The sequence below is a fragment of the Saccoglossus kowalevskii genome, chromosome 22 (assembly GCF_978046115.1).
Source record: "Saccoglossus kowalevskii chromosome 22, keSacKowa6.1, whole genome shotgun sequence".
Taxonomy (NCBI): Eukaryota; Metazoa; Hemichordata; class Enteropneusta; family Harrimaniidae; genus Saccoglossus; species Saccoglossus kowalevskii.
The window spans coordinates 25,456,304-25,469,116 of NC_140662.1; the positions used below are offsets into that span (position 1 = coordinate 25,456,304).

The 12,813-nt window shown below is 36.3% G+C and overlaps 1 protein-coding gene across 1 annotated transcript in view; it reads left to right on the plus strand.

The window, feature by feature from the left end:
* LOC100367237 (titin) overlaps positions 1 to 12,813 on the plus strand; it is a 405,512-nt gene that overhangs the window by 137,572 nt on the left and 255,127 nt on the right. Inside the window, exons 117-130 of the mRNA XM_085495847.1 lie at positions 2,834 to 3,100; positions 3,491 to 3,571; positions 4,334 to 4,600; positions 5,814 to 6,074; positions 6,232 to 6,492; positions 6,738 to 6,998; positions 7,711 to 7,971; positions 8,998 to 9,258; positions 9,759 to 10,019; positions 10,444 to 10,704; positions 10,895 to 11,155; positions 11,551 to 11,814; positions 11,926 to 12,195; positions 12,463 to 12,729. Of these exons, the coding sequence (XP_085351973.1) occupies positions 2,834 to 3,100; positions 3,491 to 3,571; positions 4,334 to 4,600; positions 5,814 to 6,074; positions 6,232 to 6,492; positions 6,738 to 6,998; positions 7,711 to 7,971; positions 8,998 to 9,258; positions 9,759 to 10,019; positions 10,444 to 10,704; positions 10,895 to 11,155; positions 11,551 to 11,814; positions 11,926 to 12,195; positions 12,463 to 12,729 (3,504 nt within the window). The remainder of the gene's footprint in view (positions 1 to 2,833; positions 3,101 to 3,490; positions 3,572 to 4,333; positions 4,601 to 5,813; positions 6,075 to 6,231; positions 6,493 to 6,737; positions 6,999 to 7,710; positions 7,972 to 8,997; positions 9,259 to 9,758; positions 10,020 to 10,443; positions 10,705 to 10,894; positions 11,156 to 11,550; positions 11,815 to 11,925; positions 12,196 to 12,462; positions 12,730 to 12,813) is intronic.

Below are 12,813 nucleotides of genomic sequence, written 5' to 3' on the forward strand. Positions count from 1 at the left end.
GCTTACATGGGTCATTGATACTTCTGAGAGTAAGCAAACTGGTGATGACACTGACACTGAACAAACAGCTAACTTGCCAACAAAATCTAAGCTTACATGGGTCATTGATGCTTCTGAGAGTAAACAATCTGGTGATGACACTGACACTGAACAAACAGCTGTCTTGCCAACACAACCTGAGCTTACATGGGTCATTGATGCTTCTGAGAGTAAACAAACTGGTGATTACACTGACACTGAACAAACAGCTGACTTGCCAACAAAACCTGAGCTTACATGGGTCATTGATGCTTCTGAGAGTAAACTATCTGGTGATGACACTGACAGTGAACAAACAGCTGACTTGCCAACAAAACCTGAGCTTACATGGGTCATTGATGCTTCTGTGAGTAAACAATCTGGTGATGACACTGACACTGAAGAAACAGCTGACTTGCCAACAAAACCTGAGCTTATATGGGTCATTAATACTTCTGAGAGTAAACAATTGGGTGATGAGATTGACACTGAACAAACAGCTGACTTGCCAACAAAACATGAGCTTACATGGGTCATTGATACTTCTGAGAGTAAACAATCTGGTGATGACACTGACACTGAACAAACAGCTGACTTGCCAACAAAACCTGAGCTTACATGGGTCATTGATGCTTCTGAGAGTAAACAATCTGGTGATGACACTGACACTGAACAAACAGCTGACTTGCCAACAAAACCTGAGCTTACATGGGTCATTGATGCTTCTGAGAGTAAACAATCTAGTGATGACACTGACACTGAGCAAACAGCTGACTTGCCAACAAAACCTGAGCTTACATGGGTCATTGATACTTCTGAAAGTAAACAATCTGGTGATGACACTGACACTGAACAAACAGCTGACTTGCCAACACAATCTGAGCTTACATGGGTCATTGATGCTTCTGAGAGTAAACAAACTGGTGATGACACTGACAATGAACAAACAGTTGACTTGCCAACAAAACCTGAGCTTACATGGGTCATTGATACTTCTGAAAGTAAACAATCTGGTGATGACACTGACACTGAACAAACAGCTGACTTGCCAACACAATCTGAGCTTACATGGGTCATTGATGCTTCTGAGAGTAAACAAACTGGTGATGACACTGACAATGAACAAACAGTTGACTTACCAACAAAACCTGAGCTTACATGGGCCATTGATACTTCTGAGAGTAAACAATATGGTGATGACACTGACACTGAACAAACAGCTGACTTGTCAACAAAACCTGAGCTTACATGGGTCATTGATACTTCTGAGAGTAAACAATTGGGTGATGAGATTGACACTGAACAAACAGCTGACTTGCCAACAAAACCTGAGCTTACATGGGTCATTGATACTTCTGAGAGTAAACAATATGGTGATGACACTGAACAAACAGCTGACTTGCCAACAAAACCTGAGCTTACATGGGTCATTGATGCTTCTGAGAGTAAACAATCTGATGATGACGACACTGACACTGAACAAACAGCTGACTTTCCAACAAAACCTGAGCTTACATGGGTCATTGATGCTTCTGAGAGTAAACAATCTAGTGATGACACTGACACTGAGCAAACAGCTGACTTGCCAACAAAACCTGAGCTTACATGGGTCATTGATACTTCTGAAAGTAAACAATCTGGTGATGACACTGAACAAACAGCTGACTTGCCAACAAAACCTGAGCTTACATGGGTCATTGATACTTCTGAGAGTAAACAATATGGTGATGACACTGACACTGAACAAACAGCTGACTTGCCTACAAAACCTGAGCTTACATGGGTCATTGATGCTTCTGAGAGTAAACAATCTGGTGATGACACTGACACTGAACAAACAGCTGACTTGCCAACAAAACCTAAGTTTACATGGGTCATTGATGCTTCTGAGAGTAAACAATCTGGTGATGACACTGAACAAACAGCTGACTTGCCAACAAAACCTGAGCTTACATGGGTCATTGATACTTATGAGAGTAAACAATCTGGTGATGACACTGACACTGAACAAACAGCTGACTTGCCAACAAAACCTGAGCTTACATGTGTCATTGATGCTTCTGAGAGTAAACAATCTGGTGATGACACTGACACTGATCTAACAGCTGACTTGCCTACAAAACCTGAGCTTACATGGGTCATTGATATTTCTGAGACTAAACAAACTGGTGATGACGCTGACACTGATCTAACAGCTGACTTGCCAACAAAATCTGAGCTTACATGGGTCATTGATGCTTCTGAGAGTAAACAATCTGGTGATGACACTGACACTGAACAAACAGCTGACTTGTCAACAAAACCTAAGCTTAACTGGGTCATTGATGAATCTGAGAACAAACAAGCTGAAGACTTGCCAACAAAACTGAAGTCTACGTTTGTGACTGATGAGTCTGAGAGTGAACAAACTATTCACTTAGAGGTGAAACAAAAGTTGCCATTGAGTGTTGATTATTTTAAAGCTGATCAAGAACAATCTGAATGTGCAGAATTGATATGGATAGCTAATGACATACAAGAAAAAGAAAGTGTAACCGGTAAAAGGACTGAAGTTCTTTTCACATCAGGAAGTGCATGCTCAGCACTGCATGGTCTCGAAATGTATTTGAATATATGGTGTTCTTATCATAGAATCTATAATATTTAATTTATATTTATAATATTTACTAAATGTATCTGTCTTTTTAGCATATCAACTCGGGGATAAACCAACTACTGCCATTCTCATGAATTCAAGTTATGACTTTTCTCAATTATTGTTGCTAAAAACAGTGTTTATGATTTCTGATGTACATGCATGCTGTTTCCCCAACAGAAGCACCCAAATTTGCCACTCCATTGCAAGACAAAGAAATTCCTGAGAAAGAAAGCATCGAGTTGACATGCGAAGTGACCAAACCTAACGTGAAGGTGAATTGGTACAAGGATGATGAGCAGATCTCGCCATATGATCACCATTACAAGATAAAGACTGATGGAAGGAGACATAGTTTAGTCATCGATGATGTCAAGTTGAAAGATGAAGCTAAATATACAGCTAAGCTTGGTGATATTGAGACTGCTGCTGAACTGGTTGTAGAAGGTATATATTGTGATATGTTTGTTTTATGCATATTGGTGTTAGCATTCTTTACATACTTACTGGAATTATATATCAGGAATAATGTGAAGTGACAGCATTTATTGTCACTTCCATGTTACTTGCTTGTATGCTTTAAATATCTGTTATCACTGAACTGACCATCTATATTTCAATTGTTCTGTGATTTTCAGTCAAAGGAGTATGATTGAGGTTTTGATTGCCTGTATTGTGTTTTTGTCATACAAGATATATATAGCCTTGAAACCACATCAGTTGATGTTCTGTTGAGTCAGTGTAATCCATTGCGTACTTACCATCAACTCACACACACCTACAGACCAGACAAACATAAAACATATTCACACTCTATAATGACTAATTTTGTTCCAGAAATTGTGGAAGATATTGTTGAGGAGCCTGTAATATGTTCTGCAGTAGCCAGTCTGCAACAACCTACACAACTTGAAGAAGGTAGACATGCTGCAGCGTTGCAAGGAGGGGGGCTCATTTACAACTGTATCCCTCTTAAAAAACACAAATCAACATGCATGAATTATTCAATAGTAATTTTCGGCAACAAAATTATTTATGTTTCTGCCTTGCTTATGATTTAAAACTGACATTAATAATTAAATTAATAAATACTGATAATTGTAGTTATACAAATTCATTTAGAATTTTACCTTTTTGATTTAATTTTATGGCCAGCTTTTGGAGGCTCAGTTTTATTTCTGATAATAGCATGGTTTTACTGTTTATTTGTTAAAATGGATTTTCCCATTACCACCTGATCCCCCACTTCTTCTGTAATAATTACCACATGACAAGCATGTATATTGTCTTCACCACCAACACCAACACCTCCACCACCACACCATGTAATGCCCAGACACCGATTCATGTTTTCAACCCTCATTATACCACACCAACAGTTAATTCAACGTGTGGAGTGCTTTATTTTACAGGTGCTTAAAGAAAATAAAAATTCACTGTATGCCAAACCACTTGATAAATCACACAGCTCCAAATGTCACTCTTTTTCACAGCAGTAAATCCTACACTTGTGTTCACCTTCAAATCAATCTCAGCCACCACTTGTCATAAACATATACCTATCTTCCTTGTTTATCATTAACTACAATTTTTACCAAGTTCACTTTGTCGCACAAGCATGCAAAGTTGACTATTTCTGAACTGTTCATTAATAACTAACCTGAGATGTTTCATTTGCAGCTAAAATTGAGCTTGCCAAACCAATCGAAGATAAAGAAGTTGATGAGTTCACAGAGTCCGTCAGCTTTTCATGCCAGCTCACTCGGCCGACGAATGATGTCACCTGGTTGAAAGATGACCAACCAATAGATGAGAGCGATAAGTACAAGATTGTGAAAGAGGATACATCACATACACTCATTGTGTCTGATGTTACCACTGAGGATGAGGGAATATATACATTCAAGGCTGGTGATGTTAAAACAGATGCTGAACTCTTAGTTGAACGTAAGTGCATTGATATGAGTAGTTATGTGACCGATGATATTTACATGATGTCTTTCTTTCATGTGGGTACTATAAAGTTTTGTTACAGATTGAATCTACACATTTGTACAGTATACATGCTCTCTATTTTTCTGATAATGCTGCTTTTTTCAAAAAACAAATTTAAAAATCACAATATCTCATTGCCCAAATGTGATGATCGTCAAGGCAGTGTGTGATCCAAGCCCAGCAGTCATGGTTAATAGATTAGGTGAATCTTTTTAATCCTCCCATTGCAAAGGAATCTGATGTCTGTTTTGTTTTATTAGAATGTTACCATTTCTAGATTCTCTCAAACATTTCCTTGGTATATTTGTTGTAGCTGCTAAATTCTTGAAACCAATCATTGATGTGAACATAACTGAATTTGATAAAAGTGCCACATTTGAATGTGAAGTTTCTCATGTGAGAGCTCCAGCCAAGTGGTTCAAGAACGGTATTGCCGTCTCACATTCACCACGCACACAGATTGGTGTTCATATCAAGAAGCGAAGTCTCACAATTCTTGACACAATTCCTGAAGATGAAGGCGAATACACATGTCTTGTTGGAGAGTCAAAGTCATCAGCCAATCTTAACATCACAGGTCTGTTCACAAGGCACCAAATACTAACATGATGTAAAACACATCAGGCTTTAAAACTCATTCCTGTTTGCTAACTGTTGATGAAACCTATTTGTCATCACTTGCCAACTAACCAGGGTTGTTTTGGTGTTAGATTTGCTTCTGTTGCTTTCATGATTGGTTGTGCAGTCTGTTGAATTAACACACTTAACATATATATGGGCTTCTAAGTGCATGTTGCTGCCGTTCTCTGGAAGCCAGATACTGTCATAGATCTGTCACCTGTCGACTTAATCTGTTACATGTTACCATTGGCAGTCACTGCTCACTGTAACAATTCTGTCCAATCAGTATTGTCTTCTCTGTCTACTGACACAATCTTTTCACTCAAGTAGTGGCAGTGATGCTGTTCACATAGTCATCTGTCTCTAAATCACTTTCATCTTCCTGGTGGGTATGTCTATGACATTGTGACTGTGGTGTAGACTTTGTCCAACTTAATTGCATACATTCTTATTATAGTATACTATAGTATAGTATATAGGTTGAACAGTGTGTCTGTGCTTATACATATTGGTTACAAATACTGATACCCCAATCCCCTTACAGTGACCAAATTTGGTGAACAACTGAAAGACATTCAGTGCAGTGAATTTGAACCAGTCACTTTAGAGTGTGAAGTCACCAACAAATTGGCTAGTGTCACTTGGTTGAAAGATCAGGAGGAAGTCAAAGAAAGTCCACGTGTGAAAATCAGTACTGATGGAACCAAGCACATGCTGACTATTTTAGAGACTATTCCAGAAGATGAGGCTGAATATACATGTAAAGTGGGTGCAGTGACTACTTCCTGTGAACTATTAGTTGACAGTAAGTGGACGACTGAGAAAGTCTGATCTATCATCTTTGTCACACATTTTAATATCTAGCATATAGCAAAACTTACTGGTTAAGTGAATTCCCCTGTTTCTGCGTCTTATCCTTCTTACCTTCATAATTTAATTCTTGCACTCTTCCCTTCTCTCAGCAACCACTTTTACCAGTACTCTGGCAGACAAAGATGTTAGTGAGTTTGAGAAATCCACTTTTGAGTGTGAAGTATCCAACGAAAAGGCTAATGTTACTTGGTTGAAGGACGGTCAACCAATCGAAGAAGGACCTAAGTACACCATCACTGTAGATGGGAAGAAACGAACCTTGCTTGTCCATGACATTACTCCTGATGATGACGCTGAATATACATGTGTTGTTGGCGATCACAAAACAACTTGTGGTCTATTTGTTGAAGGTGTGTACTTGCATGAATGGCTATCTGACTGTCATGATATGCAGTGTCTCTCTTCAACTACCACTTATCACTTTTGCTTGAAATATACTTGCGACTTATCTGCTTATTACAAATTCATTTGTGTCCAAGTTAATTTCATTTCTATTCCTGTCTTGAAACTTATCCTTCATTTGCTGGTCCTGATTTCCTCCATTTGTATTATACAATTGTTGCACCAAATTTCAATGAAGATTTTCACTTTTTAGCCACCAAGTTCAGTTCCCCTTTGAAGAGTACTGATGCCATTGAATTTGAATCAGTCACATTGGAATGTGAGGTATCTCATGATAAAGGTCAGGTGACCTGGTTCAAGAATGGTAAAGAGATTGAACCAAGTGATAAATACAGGATAGAAGTTGATGGTCAGACTAGACGTCTCATTATCTCAGATCTTACTTGTGAAGATGTTGCTGAGTATACCTGTGTGATTGGTACTGAGAAAACTTCCACTACACTCAATGTTAAAGGTTTGTTGTTAATATTGTTTGAGATATTAAGGACTAGTGTATTGATGACAAATTAACCTAGCTGCATGAACTAATCGCTGAAAGAAGAATGGTCAAGCTGTATCTACTTTCCTGACCATTGTTGTAGCTAACCCTTGTTAGGAACCTTATCACAAAGAAGAATGGTCTACCATGCCTCCAGTTAAACTAACCTTTGCTATATACCTGATTAAGGAAGAGGAATAGTCTATCTTAAGAACACTTTTGCATGAATTAACTCCAACCTAATCATAGACGCAGAAAGGTCTAAATTGAAATTGAGCCCTGCTAAGAACCCAATTGTAGAAGAAGAATGGTCTACCTGCATTGTTTTTCTTGATCTTTGCATGAATTAATCCCTGGTAAAAATGTAATCTTAGATGAAGAATGGTTTACCTGGTTCAATCTCTCTGACCATTGCAGAAACTAACTCTCACTAATTAAGGTCTACCTGCTTCTTCCTTTCTTTCCTTTGCCACTGCTAAAAACCTAATAATTGAAGAAGAATAGTCTACCTGTTTCTTCTTTCCTGACTGAAATTGATATTCCTCTCAGTGAAAGTTTACCCATGTATGTTAATGCTTGGATAGGCCTCAAGATACCAGGTTCCAATATCTTGCCTGAAGGCATTCCTGACTGCTGTTTGATTGTTTGTGAAAGATTCTTATCAAGAGTATGTTGATTGGTTTTCTAGCTACCGGATTCAGTTCACAGTTGAAGGATGTTGATGCTACAGAGTTTGAAGCTACTGTACTTGAATGTGAACTCTCCCATGAGAAAGGTGTTATCACTTGGTTGAAAGATGGCAAACCTATAGAGGAAGGACCCAAGTATACCTTTATTGTGGATGGCAAAAAGCGTGCTCTCAAGATCGAGGATGTCTCTCCAGATGATGATGCAGAATACACTTGTGTTGTTGGTGATGAGAAGACCACTGCTGGTGTATTTGTTGAAGGTGTGCATATTCTTCTACACTTTGATACATGGTCTTGACTACTTTGGTCAGCAGAATGTTAAAACCTAGTTTGTTACTAAAGTTTTGAATTCCTTTGTGATCCTCTTGAACTATGAATTTGTGTGTTTGGATTTGCATTTTGAGTGAGGTTGTTGGACCCTGTGTGATTCTATCCTATCCTGTAGAAATTTGTTTGAATTATATTAACTGATGGCACAGGAGTAAATCATCTTTTATATGAACAGGTGTAGTATATTACACCCTTGTAATATATTTACAACTCTTGCACTTTTACTTTGCATCTCATGCTCACTTGTAGAGAAACTCTCCATCCACCTAACATTTTTTTTAACTTTCATTTATCTTTCACTAATATGATGCATTTACTTATTTTATCTGAATACTGTTCCATAATGTTTTTGCAAAAAGCACCATCTTCTTGCCAAAGATCTGTTTTATATCTATCCGAAATATTCACTGTAAACCATCAAATTGTTATGCAATCAATATTGGTGATTTAATTCACAGGTAAAAAAAGGCGCAAAAGGCTGTTAAAATCTCATTGATAATGAGAGAGCCACAAGACTTTGACCCTCATATAGTGTTACATTCTCTCCCACCATCTACTGTTCAGCTGATCTATATACCTATGCTATTTGGAACAATTGACAAGGGAGCACACTTTTTGAGAAACCAAAATAAGTCTGGTGCTACTCTTACTTTCTTGATAAACACCTTTTTCTGTTCATATTTTCATTTTATAACTATTTCCTGAACTTGTTTTGTTCGTAATTTTGAATCTGGAATATACTTTGAAATTAAAAAAAAAGTTTTGGAAAACCATTGAATATTTTATAACAGATTTTGGCAGAACATTTCTTGATTTTGATTTGCAATTTTTGACTTTTTAATGCATTTTTTTTCTTTTCATCTCTCTGTGCTATGTATGCTATGTGTAATGCACCTTTTTTTGTTTGTACACCCATCCACTTTATCTTTCCACCTGTGTGCCATGTCTGCTTGCAGATACTTCATTCACTACAAAACTCAATGACTCTGATGCACTAGAGTTTGAGTCAGTGACACTTGAATGTGTAGTGTCTCATGAACGAGCCCATGTCGTGTGGCTTGTCAATGATGTAGAATTGCAACCTAGTGAGAAGTATGAATTTGTTGCCATTGGAAAGACCCGTAAACTGATAATTCATGATTTGAGCATCTCGGACGATGCCGAGTACACATGTGTTTTTGGAAAAGAAATGACCACTGCTGCCGTAACAGTGGAAAGTGAGTCTCAACAAGCTGTGTGTTTGTATTTGTACTGGGTTTTATCATGATTCATAATCCATAGTATGTTATTTTAATACAGTGTATTTATATGTTATATTTTCATTGTTTATCTTGGTGGCTCCATCTTCCAAGTATTATATCGAAAGAAAAACAATATATAACAACCTGTTGAAAAAATAATTATTTCTAATAATATTTATGATACAGTTTTCATTAATTCTAGGTGAACCATTTTATTTATTTATTTATTTATTTATTTATTTATTTATTTATTTATTTATTTATTTATTTATTTATTTATTTATTTATTTATTTATTTTATTTAATATTTATTTATTTATTTAATTTAATATTTATTTATATATATTTTTTTTGTATAAATTTATTTAATGATAATGACTGTGACTGTCATTATATTTCTTGCATCTCAGACAGGATGCTAATTAATAATTATTGTAATAATTAATATTAATTACACATTTTGCATATTTTTACAGCTACTAAATTTACCACTAAACTATCTGACATTGATGCTACTGAGTTTGAATCAGCAACATATGAGTGTGAAGTATCTCATGAAAAGGGTGAAGTCATCTGGTTGAAAGATGGTAAACCAATTGAAGAAAGTCCCAAATACAAAATAATTGTTGATGGCAAGAAACGTGCTCTTATAATCCAAGACGTTAGTGTTGATGATGATGCTGAATACACATGTGTGATGAGGGATGAGAAAACATCCGCAAATACTTTTGTAGAAGGTGAGTTTATCCAGTTTGTCCTTTCAAGATGCTTCTTTCAGTCTTGTTGTCAATACTATATTCTATTTTAATTTCACAAAAGACAAATTTTTACAAGTCAGTGATAATCCCAAAAATTTGCGTTATTTTCATTTTGAAAAAAATTGTGTGTTGAGAAGAAATTTGGCCAGCTGTATCCAAAAGTAAAGTTTTATTTTAATGTTAGAGTACCTCATATCTGTGTAGCTAAATAATCAGTGGTGTTGACAATAGTTTGTGTATTTATAGGAAATGGTATTATTTTTTTTTGGCATATGATTTATTTATCTGCAGCATGTGCCTCAGTTCAAAAGCGGCTCACAACTCCTTTTTCTGTCTTCTGCCAAAATACTGTCTAAAAGAGCAACATCCCTTACTGATAACTGTTGTCATGGTATTTTTTCAGCTACTACATTCACATCACCAATAAAGGACATTGACGCTATTGAATATGAGAATGAAAAATTAGAATGCGTGGTATCTCATGAGAAAGCAACGGTTACATGGTTGAAAGATGGTCAGCCAATTGAAGAAGGGCCAAAATACACCTTTGTTGCAGATGGTAAAAAGCGTTCTTTGCTGATAAATGATGTCAATCCAGATGATGACGCTGAATACACCTGTGTTATTGGCGAGGAGAAATGTACAGCTGGTCTGTTTGTTTGTGGTGAGTAAACTCTACATTCACATACACAATTATTTTCTTTGAGAAGAACAACATTGAAACAAAAATTACATTATCCTTAGATTGAATGAAAGGTGTTTAAAGGAAATATTGATTGTCATCATTTTCTCATCATAAACTTTGTCTTTGTGGTTACAATAACTAAAAATGTTTTGTTTTTTGTTTTTATTAGCAACTAAATTCACTAAGGAACTTAAGGATGTGGATGTGATTGAAAGGGAGACAGCTAGATTTGATGTTGAGGTGTCCCATGAAAAAGCTGAAGTGACTTGGCTTAAAGATGGCAAAGAGATTGAACCAAGTATGAGATATGAATATAAAGTGGATGGAAAACAACGCTCATTAATTATTCATGGTGTTACTCCGGATGATGAAGCAGAGTATACATGTGTGTTGGGCAAAGAAAAGTCAAATGGTGGACTCTTTGTTGAACGTAAGTAATTATTACTTTGCCTGTATCACTGTAGATGAAGGCCAAGTAATATTTGGAGAAAATGTCTGTCCTCATTGTTTTTGTTGCTGTTGTTGCATTGTTTCAGGATTTTATAGTTACTCATTTTTTCTATGTGAAGAAAAGATTATGCAATATGAGCTTGTATAACCATCCATCCATTTGTTATAGATTCTTAATAGGCAAGGTTGTAATAGTTATGCTATGTTTTTAATCTGTAAACTGTAACTTACTGGTAGATTAAATAAATAATGACAATGCCAGCATGGTCACAACACAGTTCAAGGTTATGTACCGTCATGAGTAGCTTGCACTACACTTATATCTTCTGTTATCTCATCTAATGTTTTGTTTTTTTGTCAAATCTCACTTTATAGCACCACCTGTTGAATTTGTTGTCCCGGTCAAACCAGTGGATGTCATTGAACGACAGACAGCAGCTTTTGAATGTGAAATCTCAGAGGATGCTGAAGTCACATGGCAGAAAGATGGTGAAGATATCCAACCCAGTGAGAAATATGAGTATATATCAGAAGGCAAAATCAGAAAATTAGTCATACATAACTGTAACTTTGAAGAAGAGGCTGAATATACATGTGTTACCAAAGATCACAAATCCAATGCCGAACTGGTTGTGCTAGGTGCGTTTACATTATATTTGGAAATAATAAATGGATGTTATAGATTATGTCAATCTATCTATGATGTTTAGATATCATGTCATTAAATTTCTGTATGTTCTCATTTCTCAGAAGCGGCACCTGAGTTCAAGGAACCATTAAAAGATGTAACAACAATGGAAGAATCTGATTCTTGTACTCTGCAATGTACCCTAGATAAAATAACAACCAATGTGAAATGGATGAAAAACAAGGAAGTGATCACAGAGTCTGCCAAGTATGAGTTTGTACATGATGAGTATACACATAAATTGATTGTCAAGGACAATGTATTGGAAGATGATGCTGAATACACTTGTGTTGTTGGAGAATATACGTCTGAAGCTAACATAAAAGTAGAAGGTAATCATTTTGTTTAATTAACTGAATTTTTGGAAATGTTGATAATTTCAATGCATAAAAGTGTATATAGCTCAATTGGCCTTTGGTCTGTTGAGATGGTGTAATATCCTGTTCTTGTTTCCATTCGGCTGGCCATATGTGGATGAATTCTTCTCAAAAATTGTTGAACCATTTTACTTGGTTTTTGCTGTTACTGCCTTGAGGAATACACAGAATATTATTCAAATTAGCATAAATTACTATTATCATATTTGTTGCTGTTCACAGAAAAACCAGTGGAAATTGTAGAAGGCCTCAAAGAAGTGGTTGCAAGTCCTGATGACACAATCAGCTTCACTTGTGTCCTCAACAAAGAGCGAGTGAATGTTAAGTGGTTCAAGAACGATGAAGAAATTAAGCCTAGTGATAAATACGAGATGACGAAAGACTTCAAAACTCATAAACTGGTTGTCAAAAATGCTGTATTTGAAGATGATGCAGAGTTTTCATTTGTTGCTGAAAGTGAGGCTAGCCGTGCTGATCTCATTGTTGAAGGTGAGCTGATTATGATAGCGAGGATTGATGAGATGATGGTATGCAAGTGGTGATAGATGATTAAAATCTTATGTGAATTGAGTG